This window comes from Sturnus vulgaris, chromosome 3 (genome assembly GCF_052056855.1).
Source record: "Sturnus vulgaris isolate bStuVul1 chromosome 3, bStuVul1.hap1, whole genome shotgun sequence".
Classification (NCBI taxonomy): domain Eukaryota; kingdom Metazoa; phylum Chordata; class Aves; order Passeriformes; family Sturnidae; genus Sturnus; species Sturnus vulgaris.
The window spans coordinates 112,990,317-113,017,927 of record NC_142245.1 but is presented as its reverse complement, the minus strand read 5'-3'; the positions used below and the strand labels follow the sequence as shown (position 1 = coordinate 113,017,927).

General features: G+C 41.1%; 1 protein-coding gene across 5 annotated transcripts in view; it reads right to left on the bottom strand.

Moving 5' to 3' along the window:
- Window positions 1-27,611, bottom strand: part of KIF13B (kinesin family member 13B) — a 118,106-nt gene that overhangs the window by 28,101 nt on the left and 62,394 nt on the right. For 4 of the 5 annotated variants that reach the window (XM_014886489.2, XM_088162569.1, XM_088162568.1 and 1 more), the window contains 21 exons: window positions 26,772-26,882; window positions 23,616-23,750; window positions 21,480-21,610; window positions 20,456-20,542; window positions 19,645-19,835; window positions 18,841-19,051; window positions 16,779-16,941; window positions 15,642-15,788; window positions 15,069-15,218; window positions 14,312-14,440; window positions 12,904-13,074; window positions 11,768-11,925; window positions 10,653-10,785; window positions 9,544-9,678; window positions 6,922-6,951; window positions 6,253-6,352; window positions 5,796-5,922; window positions 4,430-4,485; window positions 3,322-3,446; window positions 1,995-2,171; window positions 410-502 (listed from right to left, as the gene is read on the bottom strand). In XM_014886489.2, coding sequence (XP_014741975.2) covers window positions 410-502; window positions 1,995-2,171; window positions 3,322-3,446; window positions 4,430-4,485; window positions 5,796-5,922; window positions 6,253-6,352; window positions 6,922-6,951; window positions 9,544-9,678; window positions 10,653-10,785; window positions 11,768-11,925; window positions 12,904-13,074; window positions 14,312-14,440; window positions 15,069-15,218; window positions 15,642-15,788; window positions 16,779-16,941; window positions 18,841-19,051; window positions 19,645-19,835; window positions 20,456-20,542; window positions 21,480-21,610; window positions 23,616-23,750; window positions 26,772-26,882 — 2,760 coding nt within the window. Of the gene's footprint in view, window positions 1-409; window positions 503-1,994; window positions 2,172-3,321; window positions 3,447-4,429; window positions 4,486-5,795; window positions 5,923-6,252; window positions 6,353-6,921; window positions 6,952-9,543; window positions 9,679-10,652; window positions 10,786-11,767; window positions 11,926-12,903; window positions 13,075-14,311; window positions 14,441-15,068; window positions 15,219-15,641; window positions 15,789-16,778; window positions 16,942-18,840; window positions 19,052-19,644; window positions 19,836-20,455; window positions 20,543-21,479; window positions 21,611-23,615; window positions 23,751-23,853; window positions 24,201-26,771; window positions 26,883-27,611 lie in introns of those variants that run through there. The other variant, XM_088162571.1, reaches the window with a different exon arrangement.

Here is a 27,611-nt window from a genome sequence, read left to right as displayed (position 1 = left end):
GTGCTCTGATAGAGAATTCTTTGGAAGGAAAGGATTAGCATCTAACTGGGAACATGCTCAGGAATCAAGAGTTACATTACTGAGTAAAAGCCACTTTGTTATTTTTTTTTTTTTTCCACAGATTCTTGTGCTCCCTGCAGCAGGCACTTCACCTGCCCATTTTTCCTCCCTTTTTTCCCCCCCCTCCTCTCTCTTCAAGGACCTGAGCAAATAGATGCTCACTCAACAAAACACACAGTGACACTGATAAGACAGAGGTTGCTGCTAAGTCACAGCATGTAAAGGCTCCATCTTTTACAAACCACGGTTGATGCTGGCAGCAGCAAGAGCCAGCACGCTCAAAGTGATGGGAGAAAGCACAAAATTAGAGGCTCTTGGCCCATTTGAGACACTCGGATTTCTTCTTCACCTCTGGAATGTTGGAGACTATCTCAAAAGTGACGCCACAGCCAGGGATGGAACTTCGGGGGGACATTCTTCGCAGGAAACTCTGTGCAAAACCCTGCAGGGGAGGAAACAGGAGGAAAACGTGGATTAACAAATTCCAGCTGAAATAAACAGGAGGAAGATGTGGATTAACAAATTCCAGCTGAAATAAATACAGTTCACAACGAAAGAAGCCCAAATTCCAACGTCTAACCAACAAATATATAAGAGCTGAAGATTTCAACTTGGAAAAAATCATTTGCTTGCTTATTGCTGTTACAGAGAAGGATTCACTTCCTTCCTTGCAAGGTGACTGTTTCACCAAGCATCAGCTGCTTTTAGAGGTGGTTTTTTTTTTCCTGACAGAGCCCTAGGTGACTTCTCTTGAATATTGACAAGTACAGACATTAAATTCTTGACCAAAGAGATCGTTATGAAGAATGATTTAAGGGGCATGGTCATTGTTTATGCTGACTTGGCGCCTTGCAGGGTTAAGAACTGGACTCTTGAATTAATGCAGAGATGAGTCATTCAAAGATGCTGCTGAGACAAACTCCCAGGAAAGGTTATTGACGGGGGTTTTTAGAAAAACAGCAAGAAAGCCAAAGATTCTGTGTCGAATGAAAGTAAAAAATGGCATTGACTAAATCTGTAGAAAACAGAATTGATGAAGACTTCACCCGATTGTGATTATTGGCACATTCAATTGATCTGTTCAGGACAGTCTCCCATTCCATATGACCAAAAAATTCACTGTTCTTCCCTTGCTGAGAGAAAGCTTCTGCCTGATGGAAGCACCAAGAACTGGGGCTCTGCTTCCAGCACTGGGAGCTGCCTACAGGGTTTCTGGGTGTGACCACACCCTTTTCTCTTCGCTCCTGTTTCAGATTTTAACTACAGATGTGCAACCAGAATAACAATCCAGGCTTTCTGCTTTGTCATTATCACTGCCAGGGGAGGCTGGATTCTCAGACAGTGCTGAACAAACTCCTTCCTCCCTCATCATTCTCAGGATTTATATTATTTTCAGGGCATGATGCTGCAAATGGAATGACAACTTCACTGCCTGCCATTTATCAAACATCCTGCTCTCACCTACACATTACTGTAAGAGCACCAGCTGGAAAACATAAAGGACCAAGAGTGATTAACTCTGGTGAATTAACAAAAGGGATCTCTCCTCCAACTATCCCTGGTTGATTTCTAAATATTCTAAATTTCTGGAGGTGTAAAATACAAATGGTTAGCAGCAATGTGTGAACTTAATACAGGGCTAGGGAAAGAGAGAAATCCCTTTCTGCAAAATATTAACTCCGAGCTCAAGAGAAATTAACTCTTCTTTTTCCAGTCAGAGAGCACTTAGGGGGTTAAGAGGAAAAATTAATTTCTCATATTTAGACACCCTAAAAAACGAGCTGTGTCATCACCCACAACACAAGGGACACCAGGGGAAAAGACTTGGCAGCTCAAAGCCTCGCTGCTCCCAAACTTCCACCCAGGCTGAGATGGGGGGAGAGAAGAGGGAATTTTAAGTCGTGGGCAGTGGGAAGGGCTGCAGGGACGTGCACCTGTCTGCCATAGACGTTGACACAGATGCGTTTCCTCAGCACCAGCTGCATCTCTGCGGGGTGGCTGAGCTGGACAGTGGCTCTGACAATCAGGTAAACCCTCTCCTCTGCCACCGTGCCCTTGCTGAGCTGGATGCAGTCGTGGACCGTGGAGTCCCACGAGGCTTCTGCTTTCACCTGCAAAAAGGAGAAGGGGTGGGGGAAAAAAATAAAAAAATATAAATGTATCCTCTAATAAGCATAATTAGGTGTATAATTAACTGTAATTAATTAAGCGTCATTAGCAAAAATACATAATACATAAATTCTGAGAGTCAGCTTCTCCGTTTCGCTCCCTGGGAAGAAAAAAAAAAATAAAAAATCCCCTGCACTTTAGAAGAGGCCATTTAAAAATCAAGATCAGTTTGCCAAATGAAGACGTTGGGATTAAAAATGCCAACTTGCTCAAACTCTGGAACATTTCCTCTTGAAAAAAGATCTTTGAATACCCAGGATCATTGCAAATAAATTATAAAATATGCAGAAGTGCAGGACCATTTGGCCTAATTTATTAAGATAAACCAGAGAGCAACAGAGATTGCAGTGGAAATCTTCCATCACACCACAAAAATTTTCCTGTCTGTATTTGAGAAATAACTTTGCTGAAGCCTTTCTAGCAATACAGTAAAAGCTGGAATTTTTCTTCTTGCACGTTAAAGTAAAAGATTTTATTGAAGATTTAAATGGTTTCTCTTCAAGCCATAAGAAAACTGGCCTGGTAGCCAAATTTCCAGGCTCTAAATACAAATCAGAAGAAAAAAAAATCCCTAAGAGAACTACCAGGAATAAAGCTGCTCTGAAAAACAAAGAAGTTTCAGAGAAAGGAGCAAAGCTTTAAGGAATAAAATAAGTCAGAGATTCTAAACCTAATAGCAGAAATTATAAACTAACATTTGTAAAGTTGTGAAACTATGAGATATGTGGCACAATGGAAGATAATGAGTGTAACAATGCAGAGGTAAAAATGTTTACAATTAAGATTGATTGGTTTTCCAGCTGGGGTTTTTGCACTCTAATTTGCTCAGGGATTTTGCTTTGTTAAACACAATCTCAGGTTTTTGGAATGCCTGGATTTGGATGAAGGATGTTCCTTCAGTTTTACTCTTTTCCCAATCATGGTTATACTCCTACTGAACATTCCTTGAAAACACAGTTGCTCTCAGGAGAAACATTCTTTCAAATGTTTCATATGCATTTCTAGGACATATTTGATGTATTATTTTCACATGTGAACATATGAAAAGAACAATTAAAAGACTAAAATTCCCTGGTGTGCAGCTTCCCTTACCTCACTGTCGTGATGCTTCACAATCTGCAGCTCAAAGAATTCCTCCTCCTCCTCTGCCACCAGAGTGGCATCCCAGCCTCCTGCCTCTGGGTCATCCAGGTTATCCTGGGAGCTGAAGTCATCAGCTGCAAACAGGAGGGCATGTGGAAGGTGAGGAAACACAAAGCAATCATCCTTTTTAAAAAACATCAGCAAGTCATGAATTCATATTTTCATCCTCAGCTCCCCAGCTTGGCTACTTAAGACTTCACCTACAAAATTAAAGATGCATTGTTCCACTTAAAAAAAAAATAAATAAATCCCATTTCTACAGAGAAAATGTGCACAAAGATTTGGGGACACAGGCTCAAATGTGTCTAATAAAGGGCAGGAATCTCCCCCTGTGGCAAACACCCCTTCCTTGCCCACAGGTGGATTTTCAGCACTGAGCTCATTTGGCATTAAAGATGTGGTGCTGTTAAGATAAGCTGCTGGTTGAATAGGAGAAAAATTTTAAATCATGATCAAACAAACCCTTAAGCAGGGTTTTGAGAAGCTCAAACTTTTCCTGGCTGGAGTTCCTCCTCAAGAATTATTAACCAGCTCCTCTCTTTGCCATTGGATCCATGGATGTGCTGTCCCACGTGGAAAAACCACCAAAGTCAGAAGATTGCAGCTCAGGTCTCCTCACAACAGCCTGAGTGTCACCTCCCCTCCTCCCCTGACACTTCTCATCCAAATGTTAACCCTCTTTTAAACATCCCATCAAGGATTTATTTAATTGGATTGCTTTATTTAACTCCCTGGATTGCTTTGGGGCTGTCACCTTCTTGGTTCCAGTTGCCCATCTCTGGGCAGGACCATGTGACAAAGACATTGTTCAAACTGGATCTTGCATTGGGATGCACTGAAAACACGGGATATTAAAACTTATTGTTCCTTCCATACACAATATTGTTTATTTTGAAACATTAAAGAGTATGTTTCAGGAAAAAATGGGCACTTCTCCAATTAATCCACCTGCCATTCCAGGCTTTTGTGAATTTTAAGAGCTTGCTTCAGTTCTGTAATGACACTGGATGGACAAAATTTGTTTTCAAATTACTCTGCCATCTTAAGGGCCACTTACCATTCAGGTCAAGGAATATGACAGGAATGTGAGTTTCCATACCAGACACAGGAGTCCTAAAATACAAGACAGGGACAATGGTGGCATTTAAAGCAACAGAGATTTTACCCAGCACACGTCCCTGATGACCCAAAGCCCCAGGACATTGCATTCAGTCTGCAATTTTTAGCCAGACCATTGATAACCTTGCCAAACCTCTTTATTTTAATTTACTGCTGCAGATTCCAAGAGACTCAAATAAATTAGTATTTCTTTTATATCAGCTCTCTTGGAATCATTATCTTCTTTGACCTCTGCTTTCTGAAGTGTTTTCTCTCTCTTAAATGCTAATAGCAAAATTAAGTTTATTTACTCTGACACACACACACTCATGAAATGCAAACCCCTCTACTTCAGTGATGACAGGGAAAATGGGGAATCAGAAAAGTCAGTCTCAAAGTGTTTAAACTAATACTGATGCTGCCAATCCACACAGTTACTACTCTTCCTTACAAAACAAATATTGAAGAGGCAAAACTGATGAATTTATAGCGAACAAGAGCAGGCTGGAGTCTTATGTAATATATAAAGTGCTTGAATCACACTGAACATTTCCTCTGGTACAAACCAGATTCCTCCTGGAGCAAGTTTCCTGCAGCTCCACTGTTTTCAAACCTAATGAAACACATTGATGTGAAAGCTGATGTGTTTCCAACAAGAACTTGGTGTTTTCTACGTTTTAGAAGCTCTGACAAACTTCAGCTTAAAACTCCATGACACTCAATTCCATCAATAAACACTGTTAGAGGTTTTCTCAGAGAAGATGTTCAGGAAGTTGCAAGCAACTGAAGATGAGTTTGAGGTGAAACAACCCTGAATCCCCATCTGCAGTTGCTGCTCACAGCTGATCCAAGCACAGCGGTCTCAGTCTAGTGCTCTCTACTATTTTTAATGTTCACAAAATTACAGGGAACACTTGCTGACTAAACAGAGTTTGTTCTCAAACCAGGAGTGCAACAAAATGCTCCTGGAGATGCAGTTTTATGATGAGAGGGCAGCCTTTTAAGTGAATGAACTAGGTAGTTAACATATTAGCTAATTTTTTTAAATGGCGAGTGCAGTGGTAATAAATATTGATTCCTTTTTTCAGAAGGTTATAATTATACCCTGATCAATAACAGCATCGTTTACCAAACAGCATTTCTGGATTTCAGAGACACAACCTGATAAAATAATTTAAGCAAGAGGCCTAATTTTAACAACTTTGCTCATGCAGGGTACAGAGGCCAGATTGAGGAAAAAAAAAAAAAAAAAAGGTCATAATCCAAAGCCAAGAACGGGCTGTGCATCATTTTTACATCCCTCCTCTGGGAATGGATGTTCCTACCACTCTGCTGGAGCTCCAGGGATGCCACTGCCAGCAGAAGGAACCATCACAGCATTCCTTTCTTCGGTGAGAGTCAGCCTCATCTCCAAAAGCTGAGCCTCCCGATCGGCGTCGTCCTCTGTTTTATCTGCAAGGCAGGATGGAGGTCAGGACAGCAGAGCAGCTCTGAAAAAAAGTGTCTCTGCAACGTGGCACTGATTTTACAGCATCCATGGCAGGATAAACCCTGCTCTGCTCAAAATCCAGCACACAAAGATACACCCCAAAACTACAAATAACTTCATAAAGGCTTCTCCAACTTGAGCTTCGCCCCCCAAAAAAGCGAATTACAGCTGAGTTCAGAGATCCAAATTTCCAGGAACGTCTCTTCTAAATCTGATGACATATTAAGGTAAGAAGTGTGTGCACACCTCTCAACCTTTTACTGTGATTACCCTTTTAATATCATTTTCTTTACCAGGTTTGCCCACGAGTTTCTGCAGCTGCTGATCAAGGTACTCCTGGCGCTTTGTTAAGGCACAGAGCCACTTCCGACGGAGCCTCTCCAAATCCCTGTCCTAAAAAAAGAGAGGGGGGGAAAAAATATTACACTAAATATTAATATTAAATAAATGGAATTACATTTATTAAATATTGGCCCAGGAAAGCCAAGGTTTCCTCATTGTGGTTTATACATTTTCTCAACATTTCTGCTCATCCTACAGCCAAGCAGAAGAAAGGGAAGACACATCCAGACCCTTCAAATTTCCACGTCTTATTTGAAGTATTTTGCCTGCCAACTCTCTAGCTTTTTTTTCTGTACTACCCAGCTGAAAAAAACCTTCATTTTATACAATTCTTTGCCCCTAAACTACTCCAAAACTCTCTAACCACTGGAGCTGGAAACCCCAAGTCCTCACCATTCCCCTCAGTGTTTAGCAGACTCATGTCAGGAATCCATCCCTACCCCACACCATCCCACAGTTATGGAATTTGCAAAAGTGTCCTGAAAATAATTTTTTTCAAGTGCTCATATCCCTTAAAAAACCCAAAGCACCTCAGCATCCTTAAGAACATTCAGTTCCTTGTCTAGAATGCTTTGATCTGTAAACTTCTGCATTTGTAGGAGAGAATTTTAAATTTTTACCTGGTAACTGTCCATTTCATCCTCTTCTTCCTAGGCCAAAACACAAAAAACATGCCATTAATTTTTTTAATAGCAGGAGACACTGAATGCAAAAGGTATTTTAAGCAATATTAACAGTCTTACATAAAAATAAAAGTCTGAGTTTAGCAATGGCATGGTCACAGAATTAAAACACACTGAGATCCCAAAGATTTGCTGCTGTCATCTCATCCAAACACCAACCTGAACAATCCAATAATTATAATGGAAAAAATCACAGTAATGTAACTATCACAAGTAATAATAATTGAAGGAAAGTGGAATACAAGAAAGAAAAAGCTTAAAACCTCTTGATCCTGGATAGCAAAGAAAAATGCTGCTTTACCTCTAAGACTTAAGTGTGAATGTTACAGCAAGTGCTGAAAAATCAGTCTGGATAAAATCCCAGAATCTCAGAACTGATAAAGTTGGAAAAGAATTTTAAGATCATTGAATCCAACCATCAACCATCCAGATGTTTTTTGAATACTTCCAGGGATGGGGACTCTACATCTGCCCTGGGCAGCTGTGCCAGGGCTGGACAACCCTTTCCAAGAAGGAATTGTTCCAAATATCCAACCTGAACCTGCTTTGGAATAATTTAAGGCTGTTCTCTCTCATCCTGACCCTGTTCCCTGGGAAAAATCCCAATCCTGCCTGGCTGCCCCCTCCTGTCAGGGAATTCCAGGGAGGAAAATTCCCTCTGGAACCTCCTTTTCTCCAGGCTGAGCCCCTTCCCCAGCTCTGTTCTCTTCCCTGGACATGCTCCAGCTCCTCCAGGTCTTTCCTGTCATGGGGGACCCAGAACTGCCCCCAAAAACTGAGATGTGCACAAATGACTGGAAGAACTGTAAAAATCTACTATAATTATTAAGGAATTAAAACAGCAGCCACCCCAGGAGGACAATGCAGACCTTCAACCTTTTCTTCCCATTATTTTCCAATGGCAGACACCACTTTTAATTCCTGACCTTCATCCCAAGCAGAGTCACTTGCCAAGAGCACAACTGCCCCTCCTCACAGGGAATGGAAAAGGAAAGAAGACTCCAATCCTCAAGGAGTTATTACTTATCTAGTTAAGCAATAATGAGCCACCAGAGCCTCCTTTTCTACCATAATCATGAAAGCAAAAACTTAGCTAAGCTAAAATTAAAAGGCCATAGAGAAGAGGCAGCATTTCCTCAGTTCAAGGTCTTTAGAAAATCTTTCACATTCCAGAGCTACCTCATTTACCTGAGATAAGAGAAATGATAATAAAGGGACTGAAAATCCAGGTGTTGATATCCAAATCCTATTGTAAGCAACAGGTCTCATAAAATCTGATTTTCAATGGTCCTTTCCCATGGGGGTTATCAGTGTCAGGCACAACTCACTGGTTTCTCTCTTTCTAGTTGGGTTTAACAGAATGTACTAATTTTGGGGATTGTCAGCTCTGTGGGATAAGTCTGGTCTGGAACTGCTCAGTGGGTCAGGAATTCACTGGGGAATAAATAAGGTGAGGCAGAGAGGATGCTCCCCTGGGACTTGATCCTACAAAACAGCTGAAAGGGGCACTTGGAGGTTTTGGGTCAAGGAAAAACTGCAAGAATCAATCATTCTGTCCTAGGAGAGAAATTTGCTCCATTTCAGGAGTTTCCTGGCTTTATAGGAAGGAAATGTGGCTATCAGGGGCTGCTGTGATGGAAAAGCTGCAGGGAGAGCCAGCAGGAGCATAGTGGGAAATAACAGGAACAATCTGCCCAGGGTGCTGCTGGAAAGGTGCAAAAATTCCCGTTTTTGTACCCTGGACACACAATGGGAAAGGACTGCCCCAGTCAGGAGACAAGAGAAATCCCAAATACTTCAGAGCTCAAAGGAAATGCCATCCTGAATAAGAAAAAAAAGGGGATCAGACATGGATTGAATCACACACTGTCCACAGGGTCAATATTTTGGGATAAATATTTTGGGATATCTACTTTTTCATTTAGCTGGCCTTGTCTCAAGCAGGGCAGCAAATCAAACAAGTTCAGAGATTTGTTGTGCTGCACAAGATTTTGGCTGTGCCAGCCCCAGGGAGTCACTGAATTCTATTTTATCTGTTGGGAGGAAAAAGTTAAAGTGCACCAGAAACTCCCAGGAGCACTGCAAGAAGACAATGCCTAAAAAGAGAGGGATACACATGAGGTGCAGTGTGTATGAGATCATCAAAAAACTGTCCAACATCCACTGTGGGCCACAAGTGGTTCATGGAATTCTAACATTTGGAATTGGAAATTATTTAAATCTATGTTGCACTGGTTTACTTTAGTTTGAATTTTTTATTTGAATACTTTAAATTAATTTTTATTTCTAATAATTACTAAATATTGCTTTCCATGTTTAATATTTGAAGTAAAAACTACATGAAAAACTCCTAATGGATTTTAGTCATGTTTGTATTTTCTTTTCTTCTAAGAGTGGGGTATTAAGGCTGTGCTGCTTTCAAAGACAGGAAAAAAACCCCAACCAAAACCAGAAGAGATACAAAACATCTTACAAGTGTTATTTCTGCCATGGAAAATGATTCCCTTCGTGCTTTCCAGCTCTAGGAAAAAAGCTGCCAGTAAATATTCAGAGTTTTACCTGATAATTTTGAGACTTGGCATGTTTTATTTGAACACAGCCAATGCCAACAGATAATATGGATTCCTCCATCAGTGGCAAGGTCCCAGATTCCTGCACAGATTTCACTTCAACCTGGATTCGTCGAGATTGCCCCTGTCCAAAAGAACAATTTGAAATGCTCGTTTAAAATAAATGAATATAAAGTGCTGAAAGTTTAATTCCACAGAGACCTCTACTGGCAGCCACTGGCAAGGAGTATTATATTTTTCTTTTAGGAGGAACAAAGTGCTGCAATCCCAATGACCCAGTGTTCAAGAGATCCCCTTCCAGTTCCAAGGATTTGTAGCCATAGGATTTATGAATTTACAGTGAAAAATAAAAGTTCAGCATTCACCAACTCCCCAGTTTACTTTTCTGGAGGGTTTTCAAACATTCCCTTATAGGATTTTATTTTTAATACTTCTGAAGGCAGAAAACGGGATCTTTTCCCCACCTATAAAAGAGGAGAGCAAATAGTCTAATTTGGTGAGCTACTGGAATTTCAGTGAACTTTTCCTGACTCTGCTCTCCTTGGCTAAAAATTCTGACCCACTGTGCAGCAAAGCAAGTGCTCTTCAGTAAAACTGTAAAGGGGAAAATAAAAGTAAATAAAAAAAAAAAAGAAGATTAAAATAAAAAATCAAAGGAGTTGGTGAGGTCAGAGGAGCAGCCTGGATGTAACTTTTACTGATTCCTCGTGTTCTTTGGGCAGCAGCTTCTCAACAGCTCACCTTTTAAAAACGTGAGCTGCTCAGTGAAGCATTAACAATTTAAAGCAGGTAGAATTCAAAGAACAAAGGAGTGCTTGGCTGGTAGGATGGAATAAAAGGGAACTCTGGACCTCTTTAAAAAATAATGAAGTTCAGTGGAGACTGATGTCCCTTCTGCCAGGTGCTGGCACAGGACAGAGCAAAAAGGTGACAGGGAGGGCTTTGGTCACCTTTAAGCTGAGTTTTGCTGTCTCCCACTTTACATCTGTTTTCCACAACATCACATTTTACACCTAAGCTCGGTGCTTCCCTGGCCGTCCAAAGCCGAGGTCTCCAGATGTTTCCTGCACATCTGGAGCCCTGCCTGTGCCACCTCACCTGCCTGAGCTGGAAGATGCCTCCTGTGCTGACGTCCTTGGCAGGGGTCACCTCCACTGGGCAGTACTCCCCGTTCTCATTGAGCTCCAGGATCTGAACCCACAGCTCCACTTTTCGGGTCACCTCACTCCACCTGCAGAACAAATCAAGGTGCTGGGTTGTTCCTTTTGTTCTGTTGGGGTTTTTCTTCCCAAACACAAAGGAATTAAAACATCCAAACACTGAGCTCAGAGTGCAGACCGAAGCAGCAACAAACTTGCTGCAATAAATGCACCATTTGTGAGCACACAGGTAGCAGCTGTGCAGTGCTTCTGATTTTTCCTGACAGCTATTTTAGTCAAACATCAGAAATAAGCCTTTTCCTGATTCCAATACAAACCCCAATTCCACATTTAAGCTCTGGTCTCAAGTCCTGCCACAGAAGCCCAGGTGTTGTCAGGGCAATGAGATTGAGATGGAAGACAGAAGAATGAAATATGACATTGTCTCACAAGCTCTCAAGATTCAGAGCACTTTCCTGACCTCCTTCATATCACTGTTTTCTCTCCTACTCTTCCCAGAGATTAATAAGAAACAGCCACTTTTGTAGAACTTCAAAATTAAAAGGGATAGGAGTGCTCACTACTTAGCTGTTAACTCACTATTTTAGAGCATCCTTTTCCTCTCTGCTGTATTTCCCTGAATTTTATTTTAAATTTCCCTATATGCAACTTAACAGTCAACATAAGCTTAAGCTGCAAGTAAAAAGAGAAGTAATTGCCAATAAATTAAGATGCAGAGCTGCCTTCTAATTGAAGAGGCAAAACAACTCATATTTAAGAAAATCCTACAAGATTACTCTGGGGACAAAAAAAATGGTGGCAGCAAACAAACAACACCCCCCTGCAGTCTGAATTACCACAATATTGCATATTTATCCAAACTGAGGTAATAAGGAATAATACTTTTCCAGTGGAAGCATTACAGGGATGGCATTTCATGGCAAGGAATGAACTGGAGTGGACTTTCCAATTCAAAATTTTAACTCCTTACCCCAAAGCTGCTTCAAAACTGGGCACCTCAGGCAGTGATTTTTTCCTAAATTCGAAACCAAAAGATGCATTTTGCACATTCACCTGTCCCGAAGGCTGCGTGTTTTGGCTTGAATTATTCCCAAATCCCACAGGGCTGGGTTTTTGCGGTCACCGCTCTGCTTGTGACCATAAACTTCAATGGCCAAAGCACCATCATAAAGATGTTCCATGAAGTCTTCAGAAATATTCACAGAAACCTCCTGGAAGGTTAAAAAAAAAAAAAAAAAAAAAAAAAATCAGTTGGTAACTGTGGCTACGTGACACAGGTTGGGAGATTTTACTGCCTTGACTTTAATAAAATGCATTTAGTAAAAATTCCCCTGGTTCCCAAGATACAATCCAAGGGAAAGGAAGTGTTGTCTCAGTCTATAAAATCAGGAGGAAGGTTAAAGGTATGTGATTTCTCAAAGATTAAAGTCTATAAGGAGCTGAAAAATGATCACAGGCTGTTGCAAGCCCTGAGCCAATAGCTCAGAAAAAAATCAAAGCCTATGTTGTAATGGTCAGAATCAGAAAATGAAAACTCATCAGAAGGTGTTACATCCATTTCACAAATGGTAAGAGGAATAAATTGCTCAGTGTGATGAGGAGGGATAGAACACAGTGAGAACTGGGGTGACTGGGCTGGGATTCATCCAAACTGACTTTGGATGGCTCTGTTAAAGATGCCTCTGCTCCAAAGCCAGTGGGAAGAAAAGAGTTTGTCCTAAATAGTCTGTTCTGACCTCTACCAACCCAACCTCAGCATCCACAGCAGCCCCATGTCCCAAAACTGGGACATTTATCCTCATTTCATCAGAGTTCAGAGTGATCAGCTCAGTTACTGACATCAAATATCCTCAGATAAATATCCCTCATCCACAGTGAATTTTACTGTGGATAAATTCTAATATCCACAGTAGAAGAGTCTCTGATGAAGTGATGTTTTCCTTTATTAACCCACTTCATCTTCAGTACTTTTTGTACAAATGAACAGTGTAGAAAAAAATGGACTCTGAAGACATTTAAGTTCTTATTAAAAAATATTAGTGTATCAACATAATGAAATTAAAAATGGGATTAGGGCATCAGGAAATATAATGTGAGAAAAGAGGCAGATTAAATTGCTGCACAAACCTAAATTTGCTTTTTTTTTTGCCTGCCTTACAGTTAATTAATGAAACAGAAAAATAAATTACATTGCAGTGATCAAAGACAACCATGCACCGTGGCTCCTTGCTGATGGAAGACTGGGAAGGATCCACCTCAGGGGCAACAATAACTGGCTCCACTTGATCCCAAAATGTGTATTTGCAGAACACAAAGTTGGACAGGTGCTGTGGCAAACCTGTAGCTTGAAGTATTTTAATCTGGAAAGGAGGTGAGAAAGAAATGAAAAGCACTTCTTCATCAGGCATGGAATTAAAAACAATGTTCCACTGCAAAGGATAAAAAAAAAAAAAAAAAAAAAAAAAAGAACAGCAAACCAAAAACAATTTAGGAAATAAAATTTCTGCACTGATACTCATTGGGGACAATATTTGGAGTGCAGGAGCTGAAGACAGTCACTAGATGTCACCAGGCTCATATTTCCTGGAAGGGACATTCTGCTCATTTTTAATGGTGAAATGCACTAAACCCATTGCAACTGAAGAGGAATACAATAAAAAAATCTCGTATTTCCAGTGGCTCCTTTATGCTCCAAAGATCCTTGGTTTAAGACATTACTTGCTCTTACACTGTGATGCTGGAAATAACCCAAGATCAACCCCAAAGAATGCAAAATTAGCCTGTCCCCTCATCAAATCAAGGCCAAATAGGAAGAAAATGTTGTGAATTCTCACTGTGATCTAAACAAAGCCATCATGTTCACCATATATTTAATCACTTTTATTCCCTCTTTGTCAAATTAAGACCAAATGAGTTGGACTTCTGCAGCATGATCCCCACGATCAGGCAGAAATATTTTTTGCCAAAATACCCCAAAATACTGCTTTTAAGCACTGGAGCTCTATGGGACAGGATAAAAAGTGGGGGGGGGAAAAAAGGACAGTTTCTCCCAAATTGTTCATATTGTCCAGAAGTCAGCAAGGCTGGGGACCATTCCCTCTAATGTTTTTTTGCCTTTCTTTTCTTACCTGTAGCTTGTAGTTTTACTGTGACACAGAGCTGCTAGTAAATACTTCCTACTGATTTTCTTTTTATTACTAACAGTAACAAACACACTGTACATATTTTGCAAAACAGTTAATATTTAGAGAAAGAAATATCGAGAGAAAAAGAAATATTGAGAGATAATGATTCCTAGAATGATGGGAGCTTATCAGATTCTGTGACTCTTCTTGAATTGGACATTGCAGTGCCAATCCTAATACAGAGATCTTCCCTGCATTCCAGGAAACTTCCTGGGGTGAGCCTTTGGCATATAAGTGTAATTAGTGAAAGGAACAAATCCCAACTAATTATCTTGTGTTACTTCAGCCATTCTATAAGAAACAAAATGAAGTAACAAAGTCAAATCCAATATCCAGAAGCCAAGGATTTCTTTCTGACCCAGGATGGGAAGAGAAAAGGTTGCTCAGAGGTTGGGACACACGTGGAACTCACCCTGCAGACAAGTTTTCTCTCCTGGATGTCATTTTCGTTGGAGTAGTCAGGACTGTCCTCACCTCCCACCAGCCTGTCATCGATTTCCCCACTCACTCGAACAACTTCCACGTGGAGACGACCTGAAACCTGGCAGCACAGGAGTCACAATTATTTATGTGCCAAAAAGCAGGGCCAGGTTCAGCCCCTCCCAGTTCTGTAATATTTTATTCCTTTCTGTGCTGCTCTTGCACTCTGAATTTGTTGCACCACACGAAGAATGCTTCGGAGCGAGAATCGAAAAGCTTTTGTTGCAAAAACCATAAAGAAATCAATCACTGGGGTGACCTGGGGAACAATCTCACCTTCAAACCAGCCTCTGGAGAGGCTGCAAAGTGCACACTTGAAGCAGAGCATGGAGAACGTTGCCTGGTGTGCTCTGCTGCCTTTGAAATTGTTCTTACAGAATGTATTTAAGAATCTTATTTTCCTGATGGCAGGCAGTGAAACCAGTGGAGCTATTGCTCATCTTAAGGACTTATTTTGGGTTATTTCCCTCAGGAAGGTGCTGGAAGTTTTCTCCTTTCACAATCACTGTGCTGGGAGATTCAGAGCTGTCTGAAAAGCCCAGGAAAGTATTATGGGATTTACACAATTCCACGTCATTAGCAGAGAACTTGTGCACATGAAACTGGAAATTATCTACTCCATCCTGGCATAGGATCCCACAGGCTGTAATTAAACACTGGGTAGGGAGAGATGATAAAGAATAACAAACCTCTCCCTTCTGATTGATGATTGGAACAGCATATTGCAGCTTCACATCATAGAACAGGCACTCAAGGAAAACATTGGCTACTCCAATAAGGCTGTGGTTCTCCTGCTCATCGTAGAAGGGATCAGCTCTCCTGAAATAAGCTCTCATCACCTGCAAAGCAAATCCAGAGTCATGTCAGGAAACCAAACCTCCCAGGAAACACTTTCCAAAGTGTTGCACAACCAGCCCAAGTGAAAGAAAAAGGGGCTCAAGCAGGAGGCCAGATTAGATCACAAGAAGAATGGGAATGAATTTTACTTTGGGTAAAATTTACTTTGCCAGATTCCTGAATATATTATCTGCTGTTGTGTTACCTGCTGATTCCCATTGTGTGCTCCATTCCCTCACCAAACCATGCATGCAAGCAGGGATCAGAGTGACAAGATAAGGGCTCATGAAATGCTGAGGGCCAGTTCAGTACTAGGAAAAGCAAAACCTCAGGGAAACTCAGCTCTTTGCATATTCCCATCTCCACCCAACGATCCTCCTGAAAATGTAGCAGGAATGTAATTACAGGAGTAGTTTTTTACTTACTGGATTGTCTTCTTCACAGTCTTTCCACTCCTGGTAAAGGTCCCTCATATCCACCAGTCGATTTTCCAGCTTTTCCAGTGACCAGATCTGTTTGCCTTTCCCTTTCCTCCTCACCTGGATTGCAGGCTCGCTGAGAATTGCACCTCTCTGCAAAACAATTAAAAGGATGCCAAAAAGGAATTCCGTGTCACAACAGTGAAATAAGAGTTTAAAACTAACACAAACTTGAGAGTATCTTTGGGAAAAGTCTGTTCTTTTTTTTTAATTCTGGCTTGAGCAGCCAAATCCAAATGTGACAGGCTCTGAGTTCAGCTGTCACAGTGTATTGGTATGTTCATTTTAACTGGGAAGTCTAATCACAGCTACAGGCACTGGTTTCTGTGGATTTTCACCTCACATAAGTGTTAGAAATGGGAACATTTAAGCATTTCACAAATACCCTCAAGTTACAGCAGGCTTGGAGCTCCAGCTAAAATTACTACTGCCTGCAACTTCCAACAAGAGCAGACACTTAACTCCCTTTATCATCCTGTTTCTGGATGTGTCTTTCCCAGAAAACTGTGAGAAAAATTTATAAAACAACTAACAAAAATGATAAACCTGGAATAAAATCCATCTACTGTACTAAGGACTGTCTGAGTATCACCAAAATACTCATTTGGCCTCAAGAAATAACACCAGCTTAGGTAGCCAGCCTGAGACATGGAATTCTGGGTTCAGCTCTCCCCTTCCAAAATTTCTAAGATGCCTGGGAACAAATAATCCAAATCCACCCTGCTCCAGTTCCTCCCTCCACAATGGGCATGGCAGAATTTTCACAGCTCACTGGGATGATGTAAAGTCAAATGTGCACAAAGGGACAGTAAACACTTGCAATAGATGTTACTCAACCTGCAGACTTTGTCACTCTGCAACAGCATCAAGTGGGAACTTCAACACCAGGGGAAAGGTCTTGCACCAAAACATTTCTCTTTTAAGGCACATGATAGGATTTTCATGGTATAAAATAAGATAAGGACGTAGCAGAGACGTGTTTAATGCACATTAGTGGAAAACTAACTCAACCACTACAGTCAGAGTAAAAGAAATTTGAGGGCTAAACTTACTAAACAATCATTAAATTCAGGGTGACTGTACCTTGCTGTTGGCATTAAGGCTTGAAGCTGGGATCTGGAGGGTCACTTTGTACTCTGTCCTCTTGTCCAGTTCCTCTGCAATAAAACTGGCTTCTCTCACGTACAGATTGGCTTTAACAATCTGCTCTCGCAGCTTCCTCAGGCTGTGGGTCAGCATTTCTTCTCTGGAAGAACAGGATTGGGAAAGGGGAGACAGGAAAAATCATGAGGTTTATGTATTGAAAGCAAAACAAATGGATGAGGAGGCCACTGAGAGCTCGTGGGTGAGGACTGAAAAGGGAAGGGACAGGTGACATTAGAGTGAGGCTGCTACAGATAATGGACAGATGAGCCCCTGCAGAAAATCCAGAAAATCTCACATTCACAAGCCCTGGACTTCACCTGAACTTGTGCAAAGGTTTGGACACTGCCCTACACAGCACCCTTGGGTGCAGCTCTGGGGCTCCCAACATAAGGAGGACATGGAGAGAGTCCAGAGGAGGCCATGGAGATGCTCCAAGGGCTGGAGCCCCTCTGCTCTGGAGCCAGGCTGGGAGAGCTGGGGGTGCTCACCTGGAGAAGAGAAGGATCCAGGGAGAGCTCAGAGCCCCTTGCAGAGCCTAAAGGGGCTCCAGGAGAGCTGGAGAGGGACTGGGGACAAGGGATGGAGGGACAGGACACAGGGAATGGCTTCCCACTGCCAGAGGGCAGGGATGGATGGGATATTGGGAAGGAATTCTTGGCTGTGAGGGTGGGGAGGCCCTGGCAGAGGTTTCCCAGAGAAGCTGTGGCTGCCCCTGGACCCCTGGAAGTGTCCAAGGCCAGGCTGGACAGGGCTTGGAGCAACCTGGGATAGTGGAAGGTGTCCCTGCCCATGGCAGGGGCTGGAACTGGAAGGGCTTTCAGGTCCCTTCACACCAAAATAATTGTATCATTTTTAACACAAAAATCAGGTGTATGAAATTACATTTCAACTGGGGAAAAAAACCATCTATCTATATGAATTTAGCAATATGAAAATGAGGATGCTGCTAGTTTTGGAGACTTCTCCATTCATCTGCTGAACAGGCAGTTATTGTGTGACTCATTCCAGAGTTTTCCTATCACAGATGTGGATGTTCCATGCTACAGAGAAAGGTTTATTCAGACATGACCCCCCTGTTCACTGGCCACCCTGGCAAGGGTGACAGAGAGTGGCAACTGTGCAGCCCAGCAATCTGGGGCCAAAAACCATCCCAGGCACACAGCTAGCAGCCTTCTCAGGCTGTCTGAAATATTCTTTACTTCCAAAATTGCTTTTCTAGCCATATATATAAGATTTGTCTTTTTCATGACTATGTCCTTACCACACTCATTTATTTAGGGTTTCATCTTCTTCCTGCAGCTGCTCTTTTTGACAGTAATAGTGGAAAATATTATTTAGGGGCTGAAGTAAATAACCTCAGTGCCATCACCCAGGAAGAGGCAGAGTGGACAGTGACCCCTCTGTGGTTATTATATGGTTTTTACAATGAGCTGGATTAAAATTCTTTGTATCATCCTCTTACTCCCCTCTTATATTTGCACTCTTCTGGTTGTGAGAACCTGCTCAGGTCAGACAGCTGGATCTAAGCCAAGAGGAAAAACAATTTCCCAGCAACTGAGTCATGCATAACCCATGAAAGAATGAACTCACATAGGAACCTCAAAATTTCATCCAATTACTCCATCCTTAAGTTAAATTTGCTGCTGATCAGGACAGAGCTTCTCCTTCCTAACAAAGCAGGAACTCATTATTTCTTGTATTTTCTACCATTTTAGGTCTGGTTATTCTGGAGGTGTTCAAGGCCAGGTTGGATGGAGCTTGGAGAAATCTGGGATAGTGGAAAGTGTTCTCCCCACGGCAGGGGTGGAACTGGATGGTCTTTGAGGTCCCTTCCAACCCAACCTGCTCCATCACTCTGTAATTCTCAGCTAAATATTTCAACTGCATCCTCCCCAATCCCCGCCACGAGCCCTCAATTTCCTATAATTGTAGTGAATCTTGGAAATTCACTGCAGAAACTTCACTGAACATCCCTGATGGTCACAGGGGGTTTACCCACCTCTCCTCTGCCCACTGCCTGAGGCGCTGCTGGGCACTGGGGGAGTGGAAGGAGAACCTGTCCATGCTGCGGAATTGCTGCTTCTCGGGAGAGAGGCGCCGCCGCAGCTGCTCCAGCTCATGCTCGTACATCAACCTCTGCCTCTCCAGGGCTGATCTCTTCTCCTCCTCGTGCTGCTGCTCCAGGCTTTGCAGGATTGACTGCATGGGGTCTAGAAAGAATTTGAAAATGGAAGTATTACGGTGAAATCCATGCTGGGGAGCGTCCTGGATGCGTGGTGTGAGCACGGGCGTCGAAAACTCTTGATTTTGTTGAAGCGTGTGTTTAAAAAGTTGCTGGTGAATTCTGAAGCAAAAGAAATGTTTACAGGGCAGATGATTTAAGAGAATTAAGAAAAGGAAGAGCCCAAGCTGGGAAAAAAAAAAAAAAGTCATCCTGTTTCCCAAATAATGTCATTCTGGGACAGCTCCATAAGACCACAAAAACTCAAAAACACGGTTTCAGAGACAGAAATCACTGCAGTTAATGCCTGAGTGAGACATAACACAAGAAAAATAAACAGCCAAGTGAAAACACTTTGATTTGAGACTGCAGTTCCACCAGCATTCCACTTTTGGCTTTCCCCCTCAGCAAGAACTGCCAAACCAAACAGTCTGCCATGGTTATTTTTCCCTCCTCAAGCACAAAAATGACTGTTATGAGTCATTCACAAGAAAAACTCTCCAAAAGGAAGTTATGAGGGAAAAAACCAGTGGTTATTCTCATATTTTGTAGACATTCCCAATAATTTTTGTGGCTCCTTACCATTACTACCAAGAGCTTTCATGGTGACTTCCATCTGGGCATATTCATAGCTGAAGTTAATCTCACTGGACACCTCACTGGAATTGTCCCCATCTATATCCAGCTGCTCCACACTGTTACTGCACTTCATGGAGTTGTCCCTCTCCTCATCCTCATGATCTGCCTTCTTTTTCTTCTTTGGCAAATTCAGCCTTTAAATAAGAAGAAAACTTTTAGAGAACTATCAATTGGTCAGCTCTGAAAACACAGGGGTGCTTTCAAGAATTGTTAAAATTCAGTAGAGCCTCCAAAATCAGAAGATTTTGTCCCTTTCAAATTGTATTGATCTCCTGTGGGTGTAATTTTCCTCAGGGCAAAAACAGGAGCAGAAGGTGAACTAATTCATCTATTCTACATTCTCATAATTAAGTACCTGATACTAGTTTAGATAACCATGACATTTTTTAATCATTCCACATCCAAATAATTTAGGGGCAATAATGAAGTGATATCTCACTTTTCTTATATGGGTTCTCCTTTTAAGCATAAAATAAAGCAATGAAATTTCAGATTATCATTCAAATCCACTGACTTTTGAGACATTTCAGAGAGTTTCAAAGTACAATCTTGACAGTGATCCTGTTTTATACAGGAAGGTCACAGATATGGTTGGGATTACAAGAGACAAGAGAGCACAGTGACCTTGTAATAATATTTAGCATTAAAAACCACTCCAACATCAGTATTGCTTTTATAATCCCCATCTTTCCTCGTACCTTAAGCCAAAACAAAGTGGATGCCAAGTTACAATTGCTTTAATAATTTTTGTTACCTGAAGAAGTGGTTGTTTCCCCACAGGATTCTGTCTCCATGGTGGAGCTGGATGGGACACACGACAGCAGAACCATTTACAAATGTCCTGCAAAAAGGTAAAAATCTGAAGTAAATATATTTATATCAAGCTTAATTTTTTTTCCCCCCTCCTAATATTCCTTTCATTACTACAACAAGTAAAGGCAGGAGAAGAGATTTATGGATTGCAAACAGGTAAAATATTCCCACAAAATATATCTAGTGCTGTCTCACACACGCCTCAAATTCAGCTCCTTTTGACCTCCTAAGCTCATGAAGTTCACTACATTTAGACAGATCTTACTCCAGCTGTGTCTGGAGAGTAAAATTAGAGCTTAAAAATAAACAGCCTGAAAAAAAGGTCACTAGAAAAAAATACTACTTGCACACTGCTCTGAAATACAGATACGAAATAGAAATTTTAAGGGAATCTCAGGTTATCACCCAGTCCAATGGGCTCCAAGCAGGATCAGCCACAAATCAGGGTAAATGTGAAAAATTTGAATTTTGCGGTTTCTCACATTAACAAGAAATTACTGGAGATGCTGACTCTGCATGTCATTTTGTGATCAATCTGAATATGCCAGCTGCTGCTCAAGTAGAGCTACTTAATTGAATAAAGCAACAAATGCTTCAGCAGCTCTTTGCATATCAACAGATTCCCTAGAAAATTAATTCAAATTTTGATAGGAGTTACATCTACACAGCTGCAAATCAGTGAGTATCTGCTTGCTGAAAGCACATGCAATTTACTCATCTTCTCTTTGAAAATTTGGGCTACAAACCCCCTCCCTGAGAGAAGTCTCACTGGAATGGAACATGAGTTTACAGAGGAACAGGTGACAATTAAAATGTAAAAGCAGCATACAAGAAGCAGGATTTTTCTTCTTACTATGAAGGAGATAGAGAAGTTTGTTTTCCAAGTATCTTTTTCACCATTAATCATAAAATACTGGATAAAATGACAACTATCAAACAGCTGTGGCTGCATTTTATTCTTTCACCTGGTATTTTTTTGAGGGGTCAGCATAACCTGGCCTTCTGGGGTGATGTCTATGATGCAGTGCTCAGGAAGAATTCCCATTCCACACAGCTGGATATCTTGAGAATTGTCTGAGCCTATCAACGTGTGCTCCTGGAGAAAAATTTAAATTCACATGTTAACACTGCATTGCAGAGGTTCACTGGGTCTAATTCACCCATTCTCCTTCTGGGTGTGTTGTATCATCTGGTCCCCAAAATTTCACAGCTGTTCAATAATTCCCTTAGAGGGGAAAAAGAGAAGCAAATAAAAGCTTTGTCTTACCACAACAAGAAGCAGGGAAGTTTACAGGCAAAAGTTAAAACATGAAAATGTTGAATTGAAAATGAAGAGAATTTTATGATTTAATGGAGGAATTCAGTGCCTCAGAATGTTGTAGAAGCCAAAGGAATAAAGGATTCCAGGCAGGAATTAAGGGAGGCTCACAGTGGCAGATCCATGGTGATTATGGAAGTTCCACCTACATCAGGAAATTCCTGGATACTCAAGGTATGGGGAGATTTGAAGGATCACCCCACACATAAAATTGCTGAGGTTGGAAAAATCACTTTAAAACCATCCAACCACCCCCCCAAGCATCACCAAGGCCACCACTGCCCCATGTCCCCAAGTGCCACATCCACACAGCTTTTAAATCCCTCCAGGGATGGGGACTCCAACACTGCCAGGGCTGGATCCCCCTTTTGGGATAAAAATCTCTTTTTTAAGGCATCTCCAAGCAATTTTTCAGGAATAACAGATATAACAGTTTAGGCAGGTCAGTTCAGGTTGTTCTTCAGTACTTGAAGGACCTGGAGCACACACACAGCTCAGAGAGAATGTGGGCAAATATTCTGAGGAACAAGAGAGTTAAATCTCAGGATTTTAGGAAAAACAGCTTCAAGTAATTTTATCTTAATAATTTCAAAGCATGGGGATTTTTATACCAAAATTTCCCAGGAGCAAGACAAATCTGAGTTATTAAAAAAAAATAATAAAGACTAATTAAAGGAGATAAAATGTACCCCAATTTTTCCTTAGAAAAGGAAAACAGCACAGAACCACCTGAGACTTTTCCTTGTTCCCAGTGACCATTGGGAGAAAGTGGGATCTGTCCCAGTATCTGTCAGTGATTTAGCAGCTGAGTCACACTCTGGACATTTATGTGCAAGTTGTCTGGGAAAGAGTCAACCTCTCCTAAAACCTCAGCTCTTTTCTCCTTTTTAATGTGTTTTTTTTTTTAGCAGAAATAACATGGAAAAAGTGTTTTGCCTTGTTTCTATTGAGATACTGCAAAGCCACGATGGCTGATATAAAAGAGGATCACATATTTCCTAAAACTGACTAAACCAAAACCATCTTTCAGCCTAATTGCCGATTTTGTGGCTGTTTTGAGAGTAACTACCCCACTTCAAAGGGAGGAGAATGATTTAATGTGAAGCTCAAAACCACTGACGTTTGCTGTGAAATTTTTAGAACTTGCACTTCAAGATGTGACTTTAAAATGGTTGACCTCCTGAGTCCCCATCTACAATTAGTAAAAACTACAATTAGTAAAAACCACAATAAACTGCCCAAATATTTCAGCACAGGGTCCAAAGGTCACATCATGTGTTTGATGGTTAATATCAGAAACAGGGAGTGCACATCAGAAGTGCTGAGGCAGAACAGAACTTGTTTTTCACTGCTGGCAATTTGCACGAAGAGGATTAAAAATACATTTCATAAACTGAAGACAGCAGCCAGAATTTAGACTACACATGGAAAAGCTCACTACTGATATGCCCAACCTTCATATAGAACAATTTCAGGGTTAAAAATCTGTGAAAGTTTACATAAAAAAAACCCTCATCCCAGAACAGGAGATGACTTCTCAAAAAGAAAGCATCTGAATTTCTTTTTTAAAAACGCCAAAGAAAACCAAAACGAACAAAAACATCAAATCCCAAAACTTTTCCAAGAATTACAGTTGAAATAAAAAGGTTGTACTCATAAAACTCATAATATTTTCAGATTTATAGTTTTATAAAACTCTCCAAGTACACCTCTGCCAAATGAATGAATTAAGAGGTCCACTTCTGACATTAAAGAACTTGCATATACAAAAATAAATTTTTACCTTTAAATAGTACACCAGGAGTTCATTGAGAGCTGGATCTGCATTCAAATTAACCAGGAAACACTTATTATCCCCAACTTTAATTCCAGAGGACTGCAGGGATATGCCAAGGCTTTCCAGCTGTTTCTGACGCTCCTGTAAGAGAGCAGCCATCAAAATTTATGGGAATTGATGCACAACCCTTCGGAAATCCATTCCCATCTTTTGATGCCAGCAGGCAGAAATGATGGATTGATACTTCTAGAACAGGAAACTCTTCCTTCTGCAACAGGTGAGGCACAGAAGCCTCAGTTGTCCCAAGCTCTGAGCAGGGGTGTCTGTGATTCCTCCTGTCCTGGCCCCTCTGCTCTCGGAGCTTTGGTGCCATGCGTTCCCATATTCCCAGTGGGAATTGAAAGCAGCAGGGAGCAGCCTCCTGCAGCACTGCAGAGCTTCTCCATGACCTCACTGGAACAGCAAAATGCTACCACAAAGCCATCTCTAGAGCCCTTTATTCTCCCTTTCGAGCTAAAAAGCAACAAGTTAAGTTAAATCCTTGCCAAGCCAAGCTCCATGTCTATCCTTTGTTCCAGAGCAATCAAAATGACAAAAAACTGGCAACCTGCTATTTAAGTAATGCAAAGAACACTTCCTGCTGAACAAGAATAGCAGCATTTTGGATGGTGTTTTGTTCTTGTCAAAAGACTTCATAGAAATGCCCAACAAAGCATTACTGTGCAGAAATGTACATCTCTCAAAGGGAAGGGTTTGGGTGAGACCAGAGCAGTGAAAGAAGAACATTAAACATTTCTGACTTAGGAACAGAAAGGGATTCTTCTACAGAAAAAATTCACTGGGATAAAAAAGTTGAGGATTGTTCCCAGGATCAGAGAGAAACTGAAGTGAGACTCACCGTCTGCAATAGCAAAAAAAAAAAAAAAGAAATAAATACGGGAGAGTTCTCATAGGATTACTGGAAGAAATAGAAACAGGAGAGGCTGAAACTAATAAGTAAAAAAAAAACATAGAAGAGACCTACAGTGCTTTCTTTCCATGTGCTGCTGAGACTTTTAAAAATATCACATTAGATAATGTAGGAATAATCCTGGAATGTTTATCTTTACCTATCAGTGTGCTTTATATTTAGAAACTGAGAATGTCACAATATTCAGGATCACTCTCTGCTCAGTTTTACCAGGTCTAATCAAGATTAAAATTGCAAAAAAATAGCACAACTTGCTCTTGATTTTTCTGTTCCCTGTCTCCCCACAGGCTTACGAACCCAACATAATGTCCTTGTAAGGAAAAGTCATGTGTGTGTGTGTGTGAGAGAGGGAAAACAAAGAACAGAGGAGAAACTGCAGCGTGATGTCAAAGATCTCTCTTCCGATCATCAGTGCCAGGCTCTGAAGTTCACAAAAATCCTTTTTATCTACAGAGATAAAGCACATCTTGCCCTAAGGACAACTTGGCCCACAATGTGAATCTCATAGGATTAACTGAGACAAAAAGAGCCAGTTCCTGTTAATTTTTTCTCAAGACCTAATGTTAATTAACTTAAACATTGAAAAAAAAAACCAAACATTAAAAGTATGTCAAATGCTCACTGCAAATGTGAAAAATTGCCTGTTCCTGTGGCTGGTGTTAAAGGCTTTGAATTCTTATTGATGCCTCTTTGATGGTCCTTGCTCTCTATTAGGAATCATCCTTTCCTCAAAGATTTACAAATATCTCTCCACCCTGACACACGAAAAAGCAACAAAGACAACGTTGAGAACAGAGTACAGCCCCTTTTCCCTATATCCCTGTCCCACTTGGGGGTAGGAAGTAGAAAACCAGGAGTGAAGTTGAGCCTGGGAAAAAAGGAGAAGAGGAGATGAGAGAAGGTGTTTTAAGATTTAGTTTTTATTTCTCATTACTCTACTCTGATCTAATTGGTAACAAACTCATTTTCCCCAGTCAAATCAGTTTTGTCCATGACAGTAATTGGTGAATGATTTCTCCCTGTCCTTATCTTGACCCAGGAGCTTTCTGTGACATCTTCTCTTCCCTGTCCAGGTGAGGAGGGGAGTGACAAGAGTGGCTTCCACTGATTCCAAACAGTCCTGAAACAGCCTGTGCTGCACAAACACTCATCCTTATCTCTCCTCTGGAAAAAACATCCCTTTTTCAAGGCTCATGGAACTCCCAGCTATGAAACATCCTACCAGGCTGGGAATTTAGGGACAGAAAGGTGGAGAGCTAAAGCAGCAACATGCAAACATCAAAGCACATTTAGTCTGGAGAGCTGAGTCCATTACTTCAGTTTTTCAATGTCCTCATACATCCAATGCCTAGAAACTATTGTGTAGGATAAGAGCAGGATTTTTTTACTATTATTATTTTCTATTTTTTTTCCACCCTTATACACAGGGAGGAATTGCAGTGAAAAGCAGGAAGCCCTCATAGTCACAGGCAGCACTTCTTACAATGGATCTTTAAAACCAAAGTCAACACAGTCTATTCTGATTGTGGCATCTACAAGAGGGCTTTGTACCAGAGGCTCCCTTCTCCCTTTATTTATTACACACTATTCATCACCTCCCAACAGTCCTCCCCCTCCAAAGCTCCCTTCTGCAAATATACACATCAGCATTTGTGTGGGAAGAGCCAGGAGTGTCATGCAATAACCGTGGTGACTTGCATCATTTTTCCAATGTAATCATCTCCAGTTATGGTGTGAGGCCCTAAATATCAGTTTAGGAGCTATTAAAACACACAGAGATCCTCAAGAGTTCTATTTTTTAACATTCTGAATGCCCTTTGCCTGGTGCATTGAGGCACTCAGTCCATAACCTTGCACTGAATGCTCTCAATGCTCCCTCATCACAATTTTTACTGCCTGAAGAATATAAAAACCCCTGTAATCCTCTCACCCGTGGATTATTATTTTTTTTTTAAATAACTTCTCCATTTGCATACAGTGACAATTTATTATTGTCACTGGAGTGGTAATCTGGGAGGCACCCATCTATCACAGGAATTAAGTGAAGCTTTTCAAAAGGGCAGCAAGCTTGACCTACTTACCCATAAATGTGGGGAGAGACTCAGACAACCTCTATGAACTGACAGACAAAGAAAACAAACCTATTTTTCATAAAAACTGGGGGCAGGGAAGGAGGAAAGAAAGCTGCAAACCTGAGCTATCTCTTCAGTTTTTCTCAATTTTTCTTCCCAGGTCACGGTCATCTCCTGAATCAACTTTTCTGATTCCTCCAATCGTTCTTTCAATTCTGGTGATTTCATAGCCTGCAGGAATGAAAGCAAATGAAACAAGAAAAGCTTGTTGTGCTTTGTGTTTTTTTTTTCCCTCTGCAGCCACACAGATGGGGGAATAAAGGCAACATGACTCATTTTTCAAGGCACACTTTGCAGTAAGTAAAAGGGGTCTTTAAAACACACATTGCACGTAAAGGCAGAATCCACCAGAAAGTTCTTTTAATTAGTTTCAAATACAGATGTTAACATGGAGTTTATGTGCTTCAACACAAACCAATTACATGATACTGGCAGATTTGCACAAAGATATACACAAACTAATTTTATTTCCACATCCCAAGTGACTCATATCAAAAACAGTTTCATTTTTAAAGATCCTGCTGCTCTGCCTATGTCCCCTCAGCTGTCAAACCCTCAAAATGACACCACACATCTCAGCAAACTGCCACACCACCAAAATATTTTTACTGCTCATTTTTAAATGATGTGTGCAATATTTTTTCTAGAGGAACAATGCAGCTCTTCTGGTTATGCACCTCTGCATTTCTACATGCAGTTTACAGAGTGAGTATCAAAGGAAACTTTACAACGTGCTTCTGGACACTAGAATTCCATTTTCTTGCTAATTGGCCACAGCTCTGATTTTGTTAGATGAAATATTCAAAGGCCCATGTTTCAAACAAGGACTACCTTAAAAATAAGAACATATTCCCATGGCCCCCAAAAATTGAAAAGGTATCAGCATCCCCCTGTCCCTGA